At 40.6% G+C, this 20983-nt stretch overlaps 1 protein-coding gene across 1 annotated transcript in view; it reads right to left on the bottom strand.

The window, feature by feature from the left end:
- Nucleotides 1–2187: 2187 nt before the first annotated feature.
- Nucleotides 2188–20983, bottom strand: part of LOC140908177 (serine/threonine-protein kinase MARK1) — a 41224-nt gene continuing 22428 nt past the window's right edge. Inside the window, exons 6-9 of the mRNA XM_073335139.2 lie at nucleotides 18727–18862; nucleotides 17055–17232; nucleotides 4517–4736; nucleotides 2188–3593 (exon numbers count right to left, since the gene is read on the bottom strand). Of these exons, the coding sequence (XP_073191240.1) occupies nucleotides 2824–3593; nucleotides 4517–4736; nucleotides 17055–17232; nucleotides 18727–18862 (1304 nt within the window). The 3' untranslated portion in view covers nucleotides 2188–2823. The remainder of the gene's footprint in view (nucleotides 3594–4516; nucleotides 4737–17054; nucleotides 17233–18726; nucleotides 18863–20983) is intronic.

Genomic DNA, 20983 nt, shown 5'->3' with positions numbered 1-20983 from the left:
CCTTCTGAAAAATACTGTGTTAGCACTTAGGAATTCCTCTTTAAGATTTTAAAATGCCACCTTTGACTTCTGTATTTCAAATAATTGTTTGGAACATGATATATGTAAACTAGGGGTCCATTCCTTCAAACTCACATTTGGATAACTTGAGTAGTCCCCTGAAAAGTTACCCAAGTGCGTGTTTGCAGAATCAGGCCTTAGGTAGGCAGTAAAGCCATGTGTCAGCAAGGTACTTAACACATGCCTGACGTTAAGCATATGTGTAGTCCCACTGAAGTAAAAATTCTGACATTTCACAATTCAGGTTCAGGGCACTACTCATTTGCTTACAGTTAGGCATGCGCGTGTGAGTGCCGTGCTGAAACAGGGCCTAAAACCCTATAACTAAGGGAGGCATGAGGTACAGTCACGGTCTCTGGAAAACCAGTGGTGCACGAAAATGGAGGTTCTTACATTTTTAACATCTTTTCTTATTTGTTGTTGTCTGCATTTCTTAGAAGACACTGCTGCTTGCCTTCTCTCCGCCAGCAGAACCATATATTTAGTATGTCACCACTGTCCCCCATAGGGTTGCCAGGCATCCAGTTTTTGACCGGAATGCCCAGTCGAAAAGGGACCCTGGCGGCTCTGTTCAACACTGCTGACTGGGCCGCTAAAATGTCAGTTGGCGGTGCGTGGCTCCTGGAAGCAGCCGGCATATCCAGCTCCTAGGCAGAGGGCTGGCCATGGGAGCTCTGAATGCTGCCGCTGGGAACCACGGCCCACGGAAGCTACTGTGGTGGTGCCTGTGGACAGGGGCAGCGTGCAGAAGCCCCTGGCTACCCCTCCGCCTAGGAGCTGGACATGCTATCCGATTCTGGAAGCCTACTGAGGTAAGCACCACCCAACCGCAGCATGCACTCTCTTCCACACCCCAACCCTCTGCCCCACATTGGAGCCATGAACCCCTAATTTCTGCCCCCACCTTGGAGCCTGCACCCTCAGCTGGAGACCTCCCTCCCGCACACCAATTCCCTGCCCCAACCCAGCAAAAGTGAGTGAGGGTGGGGGAGAGTGAGCGATGGAGGGAGGTGGGATGGAATGAGCAAGAGGTGGGGCCTCAGAGAAGGGGCAGGGCCTCGGAGAAGTGCAAGGCAGGGGACGGGGCAAGGATGTTTGGTTTCGTTTGATTAGAAAATTGGCAACCCTAGTCCACCAGCCTACTTTTACCAAAAAATGGAGTCAAATCTTGTTTATTCCCCCCCCCCCCCTTTTTTCTGACAAAACCTTAGGAAACTGACTACAAGATTGACAAGCTTAGAATGAATTAACAAAATTTTGTAAATTAGGGGGGAAATGTTTACAAAGCCAGTTTGGCTGTGAAATATCCATCCAGCTTTAATAATGAAGATAATATATAAGCTAATTGCCCAATTCTCGGAGTTACACACATGTGTGGCCCTAGTTCAGGAAAGCCCTTATTCACATGCTTAATTTTCAATATATGCTCAAGTTCCATTGCCTTCAATGGGGAACTGAAGCATGTGCTTAAGTGCTATCCTGCATAGGGATACTCTTCCTGAATCTTGGCCCGGGCAGGGCAGAATAAGGCTCTTGAGCACTCAATTCAATTACTGTGGGCTCCATGGATATACCTTCTTTGTATCACTCTAAATATTTTACTCTATTGTTGCTCTTGGAGGTGAAATTTGTCCATCTCAGAAAAAAAACAGCAGAATTCACAAGTGGCTGCACAGTCTTTCTGACTGCTGGATCCTATACAGATCTTACACACTGGTATTTGAAATTTACACATTTTTCACATTTAGACTCATTCTTTATCTCCCTCCAAAGACCTTCCCAGTGTGTTCTCTGTATGGCAGTCATGTTGGTAGAAATATGGGAGGGCAAATCTTGACAAGATGACACACAATGCATTCCAAATACAGTTTAGAAATCCTTTGTAACCCTTAACTTGTATGCTCACACCTCACATAGACATTGCAAAGCTGCAAACACAAAACCTGATTCTCTTCTTGCTCACACAAGTATCAATGAAGAGTAACTCCTGACGTCAAGGAAGTTATATTGGGTTGAGAAGAGAATTAGGCCCAAAGTCTACTAATAAGAAAAAGGAAATGTAAATAAGGAGGATGAATCATTGGAATTTAAAACAAAAGGGATACATTTTACTTTGTCACATGTGTATAGCCCTAATTAATTAATTAATGCAGTGAAGCTGGATGCAAAGTTTGGTCTTCTCTGTTTTGGAACATAGTTGGGTTAAAGTGCCACTGGTTAAAATTCATATAGCTAATATAAAAAAATTCCTGACATGTCTTACTAATGCTATAGTTTATTAAAATGGAAAGAGGATTTTTAAAATCTGGTTTTCCATCCTTATAACAATTTGTTTACATTTGCTCTGTATTCAGCTAGGACAATCAAAATAGACTAGTCAGTTTCATTTTCTGGATCTTTTGCCCTAACACAATGATCCACAGTTTGGGTGCAAACAATGTATATAGACACAAAAAATTCACAATCAAATATTATTGTGAATTGTCTTATAGATTCAGAGATTCATAGGTATTTAGGTCAGAAGGGACTATTATGATCATCTATTCTGACCTCCTGCACAACACAGGCCACAGAATTTCACGTCTTCTTACAACCTCAAATTTTGCATCTACATTAAACAGACTTTGACATCATGTGACATCATGGTATTCAGCTAAAACCTATCAGCTTTATACTTGTGGAAAGTTTATAGATGCTGTTATATTCTCTCTCTCTCTCACACACACACCCCTCCTTTTTTTCTTATATTGCTGTGCACTGTATTTATGCAAAATCTAACCTTAAAATCTCAGACTTTTTCCCTGACCTGGTTTGGTAGGGTGGAGATAATACTGGAAGATTCAGGTCTGTAACTTTATGGGTATGCTTGAGTTGGACTAAGTTTCTCTTAATCTTCATGTTGTTGTTGAAAAAGGTTCTCGGATTTTCTTTAGATTGCCTCAAACTTCTTACCATATGTGTTTGCTGTTGGGATATAGGGGAAATTGGTGGTCTTGAGCCATTGACCAAAAATGGAGGGGAGCCACTTGTTTGTTGCTGTGATGTTCCCAAACATGAAATCTTTTTAACTATGGTGTCTCTCCAGGCAGCTTGTCTCAGCCTGGGCAAAGGGGAAAGTTGTGGTGTTTCAATCATTAGTAGATTAGGACTTTCCTTTTCTGAATACAACCATGTTGGGGTTGGAGTGGTCTCATCCATTGCTTTGAGAAGGTCTTTAAATCTTGTGTCCTGATGAGGTGTAGGACTATGGTCTACAACTCTATTTTCTGTTAGACACCGTGGTGTTACTCTGCTTGTACATGACATTGCAGATCTTTGAGCCTGGTGGTTTGCAGAATGTGTTAGGTTATTTACTAATGTAGGAGGTGGTTTCTCAGGAAGATATGATTTCCTCACTTCAGCTAAGTCTTTATAATCATCCAAATTCTCCTGCAGATCCAAAAGTGTCTGATTCATTGGCTCACATGAATTATTTTTATTTGGTGATTTTGGAGGTTCAAGATGAACCCATTCTCTATCTGCAAACTTGGAAACTAAATGGAATATAGAATGGATAAGATCAGTTCACGCTGAAATGGTAGCGTCAATAAAAGTAACAAGTTATTACTGAAAGTACTTCCCCTTGGGACTGTGAATTTTGCTGACTGTTAGTAGAGTTTTTGCAATATTATCAATAATAAAAAAAACTTGATATAGTGCCATAAGTTTACACGTATGCTTTCAAAAGTAACTAGTGATTTTAGTTGCCAACTTTAGATGCTTTAAAGTATCCTGATTTTCAGAGGAGAGCTGATCAACACTCTGAAAATCTGACCCCTTTTAAAATGCTGGCGTTCAAGACTGAAGCACCCACAATCGCTAATCTCCAGAGTAACAATTGGGTTGATGCTTAGTTATGGCTATTCTTTCTTACATGTACAAAGTTTTCAAATTGATCACCAAAACTTGGGATCAGGAAAGAATTCTTCCAAGAGTGTAATGGCAAGGCCCTTGGACATATTGAATGATTTTTTTTGAGCATTGATTATCATCTCTTGGGCATATCTCTTGTTGCAGAGGAAGGTGGATATGGGTGGACCTTGTTCTTTCCCATCACACTCCTCTCTGTTTCAAAATGGTGTTCTACCACTGTCTTCAGTGAATGCAAGATCAGTCCCTAAATCTCCTTCACATTGACTTAGTTAGGGGAGCGCACACTTCCAAGTCTTTAAAAATCTGTTCTGGGGTAACAAACAGAATGTGCATTTAGTGTAATGCTGGAGATAGTTCTATGAGGGGAAAACTGTGGGAAGCTAGAGAACTGGAGCTGAGCTAAATTTTTTGAACTCTCTCCTCCCCCTCAAAAAAAATGGGGAAAATTTCTAAAAAAAAACCCATAAAATTTTCACTTTTTACTGACTTGCGCTAAAGGAACATTTTCAGATTAATAAGCCATTAATAGATTTTAGTACAGTACCTTCTGGTAACTTTTCTTGGTTATCTAAAGTAATTGCAATTTCATCTTCTTGAATGGCATCTGGAATTGCTGGGGTTAATGCAGAAGGAAATGTCTTATTGTCATAGTTGTTGAGGTTTTCTGTTTTGACCAGTTCAGCCTTTTGGGAAATCTGAATATCTGCATCTTGATTCAGGTTTCTAGGAGGTTTGCCATCACATTTTTCTATTACATTTTCCCTCTGAAAACATAACAGTCATAATTCATCTTGTTTTAAATTGAAAAGAAGCTTGAACGCACAAGGAAATGAAACACAACAAGCTCAGACACGTGCAAATGAAACTGTGCATCTTCCTTCCCCACCAGTCCTGCAGAAATCCCCTCCTGCCCCCCTCCCCACAATATAGTACAGAATGAGCCAGCAGAGAACTTGTTCATTGGTCTCCCTCTAATCCCCAAGATCCACAAGGTTTGTGAGCTGGCAAGCGCTGCTTCCTGACAGAACAATTAGGGAGAGGTCTGCAAAGAGACCCTATTAGATTTACTCTCTCTTAGCCCGCTCCTGCTGTTTTACCTGCAGAAGGAGGTGATCAGAACCTGGAGCAATAATTCATGTTGTCCATTCCCTCTTTGTATCTTATTACATTCTTGGCTTTAACAACCTCATGTGGTAATGAGTTCCATAGTCTAATTGTGTGTTGTGTGAACAGTATTTCCTTTGATCAGTTTTGAATTTTCCACCTTTCAAATTAATTGAATACCTCCTTGTTCTTGTGTTATGAGATAGGGAGAACAGATGGTCCAGATCTGCATTCTGTAAATTATTCATTATTTTGTATACTTTTATCACATCCTGACTTGTTTGTCTCCTTTCTAAGGTAAATAATCACAGTCTTTTCAATCTCTTTGTATATGAGAGTTTTTTCATGCCCCCAATTAACCCTCTTCCTGTTCTACAGAAGAATTTGTCGTCTACTCAGAAGCAGAGCAATCTATAAATGCAGTGATCTTACCTCAATGATCCACTTAAAGTGTGGTTAGTCCTGTTCTTAATTCTAATGATTTTAGTTTGAAAATAATTTATTCGCAATATTTTAAGTGAGAAAAAAAATTCTCTCACTTTTAAACTTTAACTTCTCCTACACATAGGGGGTGTCTCACCTGAATGAAAACAAATTCAAAAAATTTTGTTTCTTTCGAAGTTTTTCACCAAGCAAGCACCTCCCCCCCACCTTTTTAGGACCAAATCTGCTAGTAAAATGCTTCAAATTGCAGAGGCACCTGCCCATAGGACAATAATATAGTTTATTTTTAAGTAAAAAACAAGTGTTTTATTTTAACCTTTTTTCCTCTATTTTTCTTAGCTGACTCCACTAGTTGAATGCTGCTCCATGATAAGCAGCAGTAGGTGGGAACCTGGAATTTCCTGCTCCCTCCTTCAAAAGGAAGATCCAAACCCAGGTGATGCTGGGAAGCCAGTGTAGGGATGAGGGATACTCAGGCCAGGTTACTGGGGTGGGGGTGTAAGGAGAGATACTAGGGGTTGTTGTTGGAAGGGGAGAAGAAAAGGAAATGAGAGAGGATGCGCTGAAAAGAACATTGGGTCTAGGAACGGGAGCAGCTGAATGTGGAGTAAGAACGAAAACAGACCAGGGAAGGGAAATTGTTCAGTGTGTGCATTTGGGGTGGGGTGGGGTGGGGAAAGAGACAAGGCAGCTGTGGACAGGCAGGGGAGGAGGCAAGCGGTGCTGGAGATAGCTTAGTTGAAAGGATTTGTTTTAACTCTCTTCCTCCTTGTAGCTGCCCATCTGGCTCCATAGCGCCTCTTCCCTAATCAACTTCCCTGCTGGCATCCCACTGTTGTATGCAGTATTGTAACCATGTTGGTCCCAGGGTATTAGAGAGACAAGGTGGGTAAGATCACATCTTTTATTGCACCAACTTCTGTTGGAGGGAGAGAGAGACAGGCTTCCAAGTTCATACAGAGCTTAAAGAAGAGCTGTGTGTAGCTCGAAAGCTTCTCTCTCTCACCAACAGAAGCTGGTCCAATAAAAGATGTGACCTCACCCATCTCTAACATCCCTATCACCAGCAGGAGAGTGAATTTGTGTGGGGGGGGTGGAGGGTGAGAAAACCTGGATTTGTGCTGGAAATGGCCCACCTGATGATCACTTTAGATAAGCTATTACCAGCAGGACAGTGGGGTGGGAGGAGATATTTTTTCATATTCTCTGTGTATAAATAAAGTCTGCTGCAGTTTCCACGGCATGCATCCGATGAAGTGAGCTGTAGCTCACGAAAGCTCATGCTCAAATAAATTGGTTAGTCTCTAAGGTGCCACAAGTACTCCTTTTCTTTTTGCGAATACAGACTAACACGGCTGTTACTCTGAAAACATCCCACCAAACAGTTTCCCTGCCTCATTCTGGCTGAGCATCTGCTCCCTGCTTAGTTGCTTCTCCACTCAGCAGCTTCCCTGCCTGACCCCACTGCGTTCAGCAACCTCCTTCCTTTTCTCAAAGCAAGGACCCCCACAATTACTGTCCTGCTTCTCAGCAGCCTCCTGAACTTGGGGAGTTTTGTAGGGATTAGAAATACACTGTAGGGAAATCAGAATCTGTCAGTCTGAGTAATGGGGAGAAAGGGAATCCTGCTGCCCTGACAACGGTGCTTTAGCTCTTGAACGTCTAAAGTTCCCACCTTCAAATGTGATGGCATGAACTGGTTCACTTGTTTCTCTGCATTGTGACTCTGCCCCCACCCTTCCGCTGTTGGAACATCCAGCCAGCAGAGGGCTCTCTAAATCCCAAGGGTCAGAAAATGGAACTACAGCCTGAGGTTTGAGGGGACTGGACTTGGGAGAGAGCTGGAGGCTGCCTGGGAGCTGGCTGCAGAGGGAAGGCCAGGCAGCAGGCATCCTGAAGGCTATGAGTCAGACACACACCCTGTTGCTGGCAGGGGACTAGAAGTATCTTTAGCAGAAAGATACTGAGCTGGGTGCTGCAGGCAGGAAAATAACATAGAGAGCCCCCCCAGTGAGACTTTGACCTTATTACCACTGTGTGTCTAGCCTTCCCTTAGGGGGTTTGAATTAGCAACTGTTGGTCTATCTTATGTTGTAACTAGGGCTGTCAAGCGATTAAAAAAATTAATCACGATTAATCACATGATTTAAAAAATTAAGCATGATTAATTGCACTGTTAAACAAGAATAGAATACCATTTATTTAAATATTTTTCGACGTTTTCTACATTTTCAAATATATTGATTTCAATTACAACACAGAATACAAAGTGTACAGTGCTCACTTTATATTTATTTTTTATTACAAGTATATGCACTGTAAAAAAACAAAAGAAATACTATTTTTCAATTCACCTAATACAAGTACTGTAGTGCAATCTCTTTATCATGAAAGTTGAATTTACAAATGTAGAATTATGTGCAAAAAAACCTGCATTCAAAAATAAAACAAAGTCCACTCAGTCCTACTTCTTGTAAGCCACTTGATTCAGCCAACCACTCAGACAAAAAAGTTTGTTTATATTTGCAGGAGATAATGCTGCCCACTTTTTGTTTACAATGGCACCTGAAAGTGAAAAGAGGCACTGCTGTAGCTGGTGTTGCAAGATATTTACTTGCCAGAGGTGCTAAAGATTCATATGTCCCTTCATGCTTCAACCACCATTCCAGGGGACATGCGTCCATGCTGATGACGGGTTCTGCTCGATAACAGTCCAAAGCAGTGTGGACCGACATGTTCATTTTCATTATCTGAGTCAGATGCCACGAGCAGAAGGTTGATTTTCTTTTTTGGTGGTTTGGGTTCTGTAGTTTCCATATCAGAGTGTTGGTCTTTTAAGACTTCTGAAAGCAGGCTCCACACCTCATCCCTCTCAGTTTTTGGAAGGCATTTCAGATTCTTAAACGTTGGGTCAAATGCTGTAGCTATCTTTAGAAATCTCACATTGGTACCTTCTTTGGGTTTTGTGAAATCTGCGGTGAAAGTGTTCTTAAAATGAACATGTGCTGGGTCATCGTCTGCGACTGCTATAACATGAAATATATGGCAGAATGCGGGTAAAACAGAGCAGGGGACCTGCAATTCCCCCCCATCCCCCAAGGAGTTCAGTCACAAATTTAATTAATGCATTATCTTTTTAATGAGCATCATCAGCATGGAAGCATGTTCTCTGGAGTGGTGGCTGAAGCATGAAGGGGTATATGAATGTTTAGCATATCTGGCACGTAAATACCACGCGATGCTGGCTACAAAAGTGCCATGCAAATGCCTGTTCTCACTTTCTGGTGACATTGTATGTAAGAAGAGGGCAACATTATCTTCTTTAAATGTAAACAAACTTGTTTGTCTTAGCGATTGGCTGAACAAGAAGTAGGACTGAGTGGACTTGTAGGCTCTGAAGTTTTGCATTGTTTTGTTTTTGAGTGCAGTTATGTAATAAAAAAATCTACATTTGTAAGTTGCACTTTCACGACAAAGAGATTGTACTACAGTATTTGTATGAGGTGAATTGAAAAACACTATTTCTTTTGTTTATCATTTTTACAGTGCAAATATATGTAATCAAAAATAATATATACCTTGATCTCAACCACAGAATATAATATATATGAAAATGTAGAAAAACATCCAAAATATTCAATACATTTAAATTGGTATACTATTGTTTAACAGTGCAATTAAAACTGCGATTCATCGTGATTAATTTTTTTGAGTTAATTGCGTGAGTTAACTGCGATTAATTGATAGCCCTAGTTGTAACATTGTAAAAACACGTTTTTAATCTTATGTCCAATGAAAAATGTTGGGTATAATTTTCGGGAAAAACAGCTCTCTCAAAGCTTGAATACATTTTGTGAGTTAGCAAAATGCTTGGAAAAGTTTGAAGCTTACCAAACTTCAAACTCTTAGGTTAGTCCATGCCTACTATGCATTTGCAATGCCCAAATCACAATTAAATAAATTGTCTTTAGAGTATATATAAAAACAAAATAAAATATGTTTAATTTGACAACATTGTTAAAACCACACTATATCAACTGGGAATATGAGATGTCATAAGTGTTTTAGGCAAAGCAATCAAATAGTCTCCCAGGATTTACACACTGCTTGTTAAGAAAACAAATTTTCATCTTACATTTTGCAAGCTGTCACCTTATATACAGTACATCAGAAAACTTGCCATGACTGGTTTTACTGCCAGACCTCTTAAGAGCTAATTGGTTAAGCACCTGGGCAGGAAGCTTTTTGGCAGAAACACTGTTTTCGACAAGGGCTAGCTATAAAGTTCTGGATGGCAAATTATAATCATTAAGGCTCTCTTCTACAAAAGAACACACATAATGCAAAAACATTGCTTGGAGAAATTACCATGCACGAAAGGACAGGCCATGTGTTATATTTATCCAATGGTTTATGGCTCAAATTTGAACATGGAAAGAATCTTTTAAGGGTCAAACTTTCAACAGGCTTCTGTAATTGCACCTACAAAAATTGGAATCGCATCTATTTGCATTCACAAAAACCCTTATCTTCATGTAGAAATGCCAGTTTGAGTGTAAAACCAGCATTTGCAAACACAGCTGCTCATTCGACTTAAGTAAATACAGTTTGTTGTACATGCAAAAGAATGCACTTGCAATTTTTGCAGTTGCAAATTAGAAGGCTTGTTGAAAATTTGTCCTTAAGAGTTTACATTTTTCTTTGATTTTGTGTGGAAACACTTTTGATTAATCTATTGATTGGAGCAGGTTAAATATTACAAAAATAATGTTTGTGAATATTTGTTTGAATTCCAAGCAGTTATTTGGTTTGACCATGTTACTACCTTTTTATTATATGCCATTCATGAACATTGTTGCCAGTGTTTATGTTAATATTTGATGAATCTTTTGGTTCTTTTTGGCTAGAATTTTCTGAAAGGAGTTAGGCACCCAAGTATCATTGAATTTCAGTGAGGAGTTGGGTGCTTAATTCCCTTTGGCTCCTTTTGAAAATCTCAGCCTTTAGGGCCTGATCCAAAATCAATGAAAATTTGTCCTCAAAGGGCTTTGGATCAGGCCACATTTGCTATTTTTTCTTTGCTATACATTGGTTACTCTCTTGGTTTTAAAATGTTTTAGGCTCCGGTTCTGCAAACACTACTTTGTGTGCTTTCATTTTTATGCGCCTGTATATTCTTACTGAGCTCAGAGAGACTACTCTTGCATTTACAGTAAAGCACATGCATAAATTTGCAGATCTGGTGCCTTTGTTATTCAGTTGTGGATTGGAAACTATGTTGTGTGATTTAGTAACCAATCACAGTCTGCGACTAACAAATAGAAAATATTTGACTTTATCCGGAATAAAAAGAGCATCTATGAGTCCTCTGTAGGCATCTTTGATGAAATGTGACATACAAACATCAAATACCCACATCATTATAACTAAACTGCTGCAATATCTTCTCATGTAAATCACAACCAGAAGACCAGACAAACTAACAGATGAAAAATCCTCCCTCTCCACCAATTAGCCATCCTCATGCCTCTCCCCGACTTTCAAATACTTATGGGGGCATAAGAGGGGGTGAGCTAGATTGAGTGCTCTGCTGCATGCTCTACAGGTCTTTGGATTTGGGTTATTTCAGACCAAAGCAGAAAGGCCACACAGAGAGAATGTAGCAGTGAAGCTTCAGAACAGGTACCTCTGCAGGTGTTGGCAGCACAGTCTAGTGGCACTGGGCCTAGGACTCAGCAGACCTTGGTTCTATGACTGGCTCTGACCTGCTGTGTGACCTCAAGCAAGGGGATGGATCGCTTGATGATTACCTGTTCTGTTCATTCCCTTTGGGGCACCTGGCACTGGCCACTGTCGGAAGGCAGGATACTAGGCTAGATGGACCTTTGGTCTGACCCAGTATGGGCGTTCTTAACGTCATCTCTCTCTAGTTTGTTTCCCCTCCCGCCCTTTGTCTGTCCTGTCTCTTGGTGTATAGCATGTTTTCTTTCTTTCCTTGATTATACTTTTAATGTTTTTTGGCCTGAGTTTTGCCTTTTTGTAGATATAAGCATAAAATAGCTGTTGCTACAGAACAGGAAAGGGAATACTGGGAAAATATTAACATTTATTAAAAAAACAATGGTCAGTCTAGATGATACATATTTTAGGATGTTAAGGGAATTGGCAAGTGGACTGTATCACTACAAGTTATGATTTAAGAGACCTCATTGGGGGGAATGATTAGAAGTGTTAATTATGTATATGGCTTGGATAGGTAAAAATTAAAAGGTGAACATACATGATTAGTTAAAAATATTTGTAGAGCATAAACACCAAGGTAGAGAAATTATTTATGGTTGTGAAAAAGGGTGTAACTAGGAGTAATGGGATGAAATTAAGAAACAAACAATTTGGGCTGAATATCTGGGAAAGTTCTCTGCCAGGAAGATCTGCTGGGTTATTGAATAGTCTTCAAATAGAACTAGTAGAAGGCTCGAACCTAGAAACTTTTAAATGTAGACTTTACCAACCACTTATTAATGAACAATAGGGAACAGGTCAGCAATGGCAAGGCCATGGACAAAATGGGGCTACTCATTTTTTTCCATTTGTCATTTTTGTGATTCTGTTATTAATATCTAACTTAGATGCTAAGCGAGTCAAGAGATTCTTAAGTTACCTGGCTTTGTCCCCACTGGAGTAGTAAGTGACATGTGCCGTGTTTAAATTTATGACTCGTTTTATTACAGAACACATATATGATCATAGTGAAAATACCTATTACTTTTTCTCTTAATCTGATCAGAAGCCAAATGCTAGTGAGGTGTTTTCATTACATTAATTCCCCCATGTAGGATACATAATGGGAATCCACCCATTTAGGAAAACCAGTTTCAATGATGGATTAAGAAAAAGTGATTAAAATAATAAGAATTTCCTGTGAAAATTCCTCCATTTATTTGTTGTTTTTAATTATTTTATTAAGCCATAGTCCTGTGCTTCCATTTATTTTATTATTTATAAATATGTTGGAGGTATTTTGGCCACTTTTAAATATGATTTCTAATAATTTAACATCTGTAACTAAGGACTTACTGGTTTAAACTTTTATTACAGTATCTTTTGGGGATTATAATTTTTAATTCCTAATTGTACCTGCCCTCTCCTTAAAGAATGGGCTATGCAGGCTTCTTCCTCCATTTTGCTGAGTAACCTTCCTTAACTAGCTCTGAAGCTACTCCGAGGCCTATGGGTGGGATTCCTTCCCCCACTAGGTCCTCCTACTCGGGCTGGGTACAAGATTTATGAGTTGACCCTTGGAGCACGTATATATTATATTGATCTACATGAGATCATGAAAATGCCTTTCTGGGCCAGACAGAATGTGCAAAATCCAAACTGCAGCTAAACAAATCCTGCCATCATTTGCGCAGGGTGCACAGGTATCCAACCCACCCCTTCTGCACCATGAAGGCCTGATCCCACACAACTGAAGTCAGTGGCAAAACTTCCCTTGACTTAATAAGGCCCCTAATTTGCACTAGTAATTTGAAGGAGGAGAAGGTGTAGAAGGAATGTAGCTGAGGCTGTGGCTGGGTTTCTTTTATCCGTTTCCTGGAGGCATAAATCTGGTGCATGTGACAGGCTTGCTTATGATGGGGTGGGGGTGGCAAGGCTAAACAGTCCTGGGGGTCCCTTTTGGTTTGTGTCTTATATTCCTAAAATCACATACTTCAGAGCTTCTGCTGATCACCTGCAGGGGTCAGGAAGGGATTCCCTCCTCCCCCAGTGTATTCCATTTTTTGGTCCCCTTTCTCTGAAGTACCAGGGATGACCATGGCTGGAGATGGGACAATGGACAGGGAGGGCCAGGGCTCTGAGGTGTCCCCAAGCATTCTCTCCCTAAGGTGTTTTCTCCCATGCTCAAGGTCTAGTTGATTGCCATATGCTGGGTCAGGAAGGAATTTACCCCCCCATTATAATGGCAATGACCTTGCTTATGATGGGGTTGGGGAGGCAAGGCTAAATAGCCCTGGGGGTCCCTTTTGGTCTGTGCCTTATATTCCCAAAATCACATACATCACATCTTATATTCCTAAAATCACTTCCTTTGCAGCCCACAATATGGGTCACTTGCTAAGATTATCTGCGTATCTCTGAGTTAGGCCTTGTCTGCTCTTGCAGCAGTGTGTAGGGTATGTGTAGCTACATGCTGCAATGAAATGCAGGCTGTGTTCACACTGTGGAGTGTAGCTACACCCAGAAGTGAAATGGTCTGGCAGTGGGAAGGCAGTGAAGAAAGGCTCCAGCTGCAAGTGTGTTTTCCCCCCTTTCCCCACTGCTAGAGCCATTGCCCACTCCCAGAGCCTTTCACTGTGCTGGAGAAAGACTCCCGCTGTCTCCTTGCTGCTAGAAACTATGCTACTAAAAACGGAAGTGTAGATGTGAGAGGCACTCCTTGGGTGCATCGAGAGCCATGTAGGATGTATACCCCAAGGTTCTGGCAAGTCTGTAGTCTGCTCACCTAAGCAGTGCCTGACCGTCTACTCTGCTAGCTATACCCATGTTATACTCCTGCGGGAATTCTGAACCAAAAACTTAAAAATTCTGCACACAATATTTTAAAATTCTGCAAAATTCTGCATATTTTATTTGTCAAAATAACATAATATAATCACTAGTTTCAATTATTTTGGTAATTTATTTAAAAATACCTGTTAGCAAGTAGATCTGTAACAATACAGACAACAAAAAAGATTCAGGAAATGTTTTTTTGACAAATAGATTCCTTACTAGGCATATTAATACAGAACTCTGAGTAATAATTCATTTAAACGCCAACACAGAACCATATTTCCTGCACCTTAAGAAGCCGTGCAAAGGCTTGGGGGAGTCAGGGGTAATGGAGGAGCTGAGTGAGAGGGAAGTAATTGCTGGGAAGGAGCCTGGGTATGAACTTGGAGGGGTATTGGGCATGAGTGGGAAAAGTATGGAACAGGTTTTTTGGGGGTGGGGTGGGGCTGGGAGGGATAGTTAGGGAGCTTCCCCCATGCAGATCCTGGCTGACCCCTAGCCTCTCCCATTCAGTCAGGCACATCTGCCCCTGTCCCCATGTGTCCCTGTACCCTCATGTGCCCTTGCACCCCCTGTCCACATGTGTCCCTGCACCCCTCCCCCATCCTTCTGTGTCTCTGTGGCCCCGCTCAGCCAACCCCCTTCCCCCACATGGGCCTGCGTCTCCACTCTCATTCAGCCCCTGCCCCAGTCTGTCCCGCCCCACTAACTCTTATGAGCTGTGTCTGATCCCCCTAGTAGCCCCACACCATCTGTCTCTCCATAGTCCCTGTCTCCTGACCTGGCCCAACAGGTGCTGTGAAGACGGCACTGCAGACTCTTTCTCTTCCCTAGCTGGCCGGGAGTGGCTGCTCTGTTCTAGCACCACACGCCTCTGGTGGGCATAAGGTGGAACTGCAGCAACTTCCCAGCAGAAGCTATTATCTGCCAAAAAAATAAAAATAAAAATATGGGCAGCACGTTAATTATGTGCGCGCGCACTGGTGAAGAATTCCCCCAGGAGTAATGCTAGCTGGGCATGCAGTGTCTGCGCTCTATACTCTGCCATAAGTGTAGACATACATGAAATTATTTCCCTGCCACTGCTGGGGCCAGTGGCACTGGAATGGGGGTAGAGGTAGAGGGCCATGCCCCCCACTTTTAAAAGTGGGAGGACTATGCCCACCCACTTTTTACCGGCCATAAGGGCAAGCAATGGTGGGGGGAGGAGGTGGAGAGGAATGAGCTGGGACGAAGTCTTGCGGGGAGGGGTGGTGCAAGAGTGGGGGCTCAGGGAAAGAGGAAGTGCATGGGCGGGGTCTTGGGAGGTGGTGTGGTGTGGGGGGCATGGTTTGGGTGCCTGTGGGCCGCCCACTTTTAGGACACTTCTGCTGCTCCTGGCTGGGGCATTGGCCACTGGTGCACCTCGATCCTTCCTGTTCTCTGCCTGTGCTACTTACTATAGTCTCCTGTGGGCTGTAACACTTTGGTCTAATATCAGTTGTTGGGTTTAGTGTGCAGGTGCTGGGTGATGTTGGTGGCCTATGATATGCAGGAGGTCAAACTAGATGATCTGGTGAATTCCTTCTGGCCTTAAACTCTTCAAAACCTTTTCAGGTACTCCACAACTTAGACGTGCACATTAGGATGCCAGGGGTGAGCAGGACAGGGAGTGGTGCTGCCATTTGCTTAGATAAATCTCTTTCCCTTGTTCATATGACCAGTTTCCCATTCCACCTCAGGCAGGATCTTGCCCAAGGTGTTTGTGATTTGATATTAAAGGGCCAGATACTCAGCTGGTGTAAACTGTCATCCGTTCTTTGACTTCAGAAGAGCTACACCAGTTGAGGATCTGCCCAGTAGTCTTCCCACAAGAGCTAGTTTTCAATTATTTATAATTCAGCAAATACAGTTTTTATTTAAATGAAACTATTAGGAGAGGTAAGGACCCACTGCATCATGACCTGCAAAATTTTGTTTTTTTGGGGAAAAAAAAAGAATAAAACCAATTTTTTGAATTTTAGATATGACTATGTCGGGCTACCTCCATTCCTCCCCATGGTGAGATGGAATTAGAATAGAAACACTACATATGCTAGTGTAACTCCAGGGCTGTGTTTTGGGATGCAGATCTAGACCTACTTAAGCTCTGCTCACTAATTTCTAGAGCAGTCAACTGGACCATCTCAAAATATAGTTTGTCCGGGGCTAAGACTTTGACTGGGATTCTAACCTCTGATATGCATTGTTTAGTAATTGAAACATTCCCTACTGCACTTGTGTGTTAAAAGTTGGAATCTGGCTTCCTGTCTGCCTCGGTTCTGCCTGAAGCAAAATTTTTATGACTGAACTGTGAACCCCTTAGTAAAAATGGTTGTAAAAGAAAAGCTTACAGACTTTTTAGCTAATTGTGGCCTCAGCAATTATTGCTATATAGTATTTTCTAATCTTAGCTTGCTTCTCTCGGTTAGTCGGGGTTAAAACCTGAACCTAACTATAGTGGTAGAAATTCTACAATGCACACAGGAGACAAGAATGGAAATGTGTAACTTTTCAGACTTGCATTCACTTTAGAGAGCTTAAAATTAGGCCCTCACTAACCAGTCACAGGAGTAAAGTGGTGTGAGGTCAGGCAGAAACTAACTTTCCTTTTTCTGATTGGAAAAATCTTGTGTTCTGTAAAGAAACAAATTCCCATTAACCTTGCAACTGTCAGTCCCAAATTTGACTGTGTGTAGAGAAAACAATATACGTTTTCTCTGGGAAAAAAAAACTGTTACAGTAATCACCTCTGAGAATGCCATGAATACATCTCTTTAGACTGTATACATGGCTGTACTTCTGTTACCAATTTTTCCATAGTTTGCAGCATTAGTGCTATACATAACGTATTTAGGGGTACTTTACTCACACAAGCCCTCCTGTTGACTTTGTTGCTCACATGAGTAGGGTGAACAGAGCTTGGTCCTTAACATGCTGTTTATGAATTGATGTCTTACCTTCATTGTTTCGTGTGCTTTGTGATACTTGTCCAACTTCTTCAGTAATAAGCAATAAGAAGCCATGATAGAAGATGGTTTGTTATTTATCAAAACATCGATAACATCTGAAAGCCTGAGCTCCATTGTTTCTGTCATGTAGTTTAGAACAACAGGGTTCAGTTCATCAGGACGAAGTCTGAAAAATTAGGAATGTTAATTTAAACAAAAAAAACCCCCCAAAACCAAAAAATGTACAAGTGTAGTTGCATGGATTTGTAAGTGAGCAGCGCAGTCATTAGTGGGCTATAAGTAATTTGACAGTCCGGATATTCAACATACTTTACATATACAAAACTTTGAGATACAGAGTTATGCAACCTTAAATATTCTGTTGGACAACACCAAGTTCATTGCTGGGCTAAGGCTCGGTTACAACATTGTTAGATATTCCACTGCTGATGCAGAGTGGATGGATTAATTTGAAAGGATGTTTCCAAATTAAGACTGCAGCATGACAAGAAGCAAATAGTTAATGATCTGTCATAATCTCGTTTGTTTGTTTGTTTGTTTTGTTTTTTGGTCCTCGACATAGGAGTCTGGGAGGGAGTAATAAGGAGAAAATCTGTGTATGGAAAAGGATGGGAAGTTCTGAGGAGGTTGCAAGATCTCAAGGGGTAAATAAAAGATCTTAGGGAAGTTGGAGAGCATTTTTATACATAAAATTACTCAGTAAAGCTACAATTATAAATCACTTTCAAATAGACATGTAAGTATTTTCTTAAGCAGATTGAATGAATTTGGAGGGGGCACTATAGAAATGTCTAGATATCTGATTTAAAAAATTCCAAAGCTTATTTTCCAAACATTTTTATAGTATTACAGGAAACAGGGACAAAGTCAGTGCAGCTGGTTTGAGCCCCACCATAAAGGAACTGCAGGTCAGATTTCTGTATCTGTTTCGTGGGTGCAAACCCACTGACTTCTACAGAATTGGGTCCAAACATCTTCCCTAAATCAAATGATTCTTAGTTAGAAATAATAAAAGCTCCATCACTGAAATTAGATATTTTAGAAGAGCATGAAAATACTAGTATGAAACACTAATTAATAAATCTGTGAAGGTGGAGAATTCATGTATAAAGTGTCATATTACCTCTTCAGAGACAGACAGTTAAGAAATAATAAGACAGTGGGCCAAATTTTATCCTCAGAGTGGGAGATGTGTGTGCATATATGAGAGAAAACAACTGGCCTGAAAAGGCAGTGTTTGGTGGTGTCTTGCATCTGTTTGCACACTTCTGCTGTTTAATAGGTGCAGTGATTTGACTGGGAAAACATGAACTACAGTAGAGCCTGATTTTGCAGATATGGGAGAATAATATCAATGTAGCAAATTCAGTATAAGTTTTTTCAAAATCTCTCAGATGGGAATATACTATGTAATTCTGTAGTGAGGAAATAACTGGGATCAAACAATCTAGAAATTTAATGTCACCAATGAAACATATCCAGAAAAAAATTAATGCAATATATGCACATAGCAACAAATGCATTTTGTTACGTAAAGCAGATCTAAATTCATGAAGGATAAAGTAAAATTTTACTAATTATTGGTAGTACTGGGATTAGCTAAAGCCTCTGAAACTCCACGGAGCAGATACAAGTAAATGGAAGAGAGATTTGAAATTACCTATTTTTATATGTAATAGAATTCAGTGGTTTCCTGATGAATACTTCATTCAGCCATTTGTTTTTCATTGCGTCTTTAACAGCAGGCCGCTTAGCAGGATCAGGCTCAAGTAAGGAATGCATGAAGTGCACAGCTCCTGTACAGAAATTCAGATGAAATGGCTTGACCTCTCTAGTAGTGTCTGTTTATTCACACAGTGTGAAGTTACTCATGTGCAGAGGCACAAAGTCAGCCCTATTCTGAGGATCTGGGGTATGGTCAGGTATTTAAGTGGGTTATAAGCAGAGCTGTCTGGAAAAAAGATTTTCCTGTACCTTGAAAATTTTTGAGATGGCAAAATTTTTTCCCATCCCAGATCAGGATGAAAAGTCAAAATCTTGAAATTTTTTGCAGACCAATGATCCAAAAATTTTTCAGATTGGGTGGTCAATCAAAATGTTTCTTTTTGATAATTTTGAAACGTTTTATTTCAATTTCAACCTTTTAAATATTTTAAAACTTTTTTAGTATATTTACTAAAATTTTGAAACAAAAAGTCATGTTGAACTTACAAAACTTTTAGTTTTGAAATTGTCAAAACTATTTGACAATTTCAAAACTTTCCAAAATTTTTCAAATCAGGAGATTCATCAGAACTGAGCCATGAACAGTTTGAGTTTTGATGAACTGGCATTTTCCTTCAAAAACATTTTTTTTTGTCCAAAAATTTCTGACCAGCTCTAATTATAAATCTTGGGCTGATCCTCTGCTCAGTAGTAATTTCACTCACACAGTAAAGCTAATCTCTCTGACAAGATTTATTGTTTTGTGTGCTTTTGGCACATTTTAGCACTCATGAAAGAGAGCAACTAATAATTTGGCTTCAGCCATTTGTAACTCGCACAGATGAAGTACATGTAAATATCCCTGTCTGTAAATAGTTCTGCTAATGGAACTCAGTCTCCTCTTTAATACTGCTAATATTCCAGTTTTGGCACATTCCTGAGCAAAAAATGCTAAATGGGGAGTTTTAGAAGTGGAAAAAAATGTTAGATGAAGATTAGACTAGGACCATAATATTTATTGCATCTGTGACCTACCGTAGAAGAAATCAGGTCTTCAAATATGAAAACCTCATTCATTACTTCCCAGACATGTCTAACCTTCAACTAGGAAGATTATCAATTAGGACAACTGAAATTTTCACACAGTCCCACTAACAATAGCTTTTAATGGAGAAAACTAGAGGATGAGATAATACACTTCCTGTTAATCAGCCCCTTTATGATGATTAAATGATATAAGAAAGCATTACAAATCATGAATATGTATGGTATTTATCCCATCAACATTCTTTGGAAGCAATCATCTACCTTATCATGTTTCAGAGTAACAGCCGTGTTAGTCTGTATTCACAAAAAGAAAAGGAGTATTTGTGGCACCTTAGAGACTAACCAATTTATATGAGCATAAGCTTTCGTGAGCTACAGCTCACTTCATCGGATGCATACTGTGGAAACTGCAGAAGACATTATATACACAGAGACCATGAAACAATACCTCCTCCCACCCCACTCTCCTGCTGGTAATAGCTTATTCTAAAGTGATCACTCTCCTTACAATGTGTATGATAATCAAGTTGGGCCATTTCCAGCACAAATCCAGGTTTTCTCACCCTCCGCGCCCCCCCCCCCCAACTCACTCTCCTGCTGGTAATAGCCCATCCAAAGTGACCACTCTCTTTACAATGTGTATGATAATCAAGTTGGATTTGTGCTGGAAATGGCCCAACTTGATTATCATACACATTGTAAAGAGAGTGGTCACTTTGGATGGGCTATTACTAGCAGGAGAGTGAGTTTGGGGGGGGGGGGGAGCGGAGGGTGAGAAAACCTGGATTTGTGCTGGAAATGGCCCAACTTGATTATCATACACATTGTAAGGAGAGTGATCACTTTAGATAAGCTATTACCAGCAGGAGAGTGGGGTGGGAGGAGGTATTGTTTCATGGTCTCTGTGTATATAATGTCTTCTTCAGTTTCCACAGTATGCATCCGATGAAGTGAGCTGTAGCTCACGAAAGCTTATGCTCAAATAAATTGGTTAGTCTCTAAGGTGCCACAAGTACTCCTTTTCTTTTTACCTTATCATGTTATTTCAACATTGTAATTCTGAACTAGATCTAGACAGATTCAATGAGCTGGAATTCTTCACTGCATCTACACATCTGTACAGAGTTTGAGCTCAGTCAGATTCTACTCATCATGACCCCATGCAA

Source organism: Lepidochelys kempii, chromosome 3 (genome assembly GCF_965140285.1).
Source record: "Lepidochelys kempii isolate rLepKem1 chromosome 3, rLepKem1.hap1, whole genome shotgun sequence".
Taxonomy (NCBI): domain Eukaryota; kingdom Metazoa; phylum Chordata; order Testudines; family Cheloniidae; genus Lepidochelys; species Lepidochelys kempii.
The sequence above is the reverse complement of the archived record's forward strand: the minus strand, read 5'-3'. Positions and strand labels throughout refer to the sequence as shown.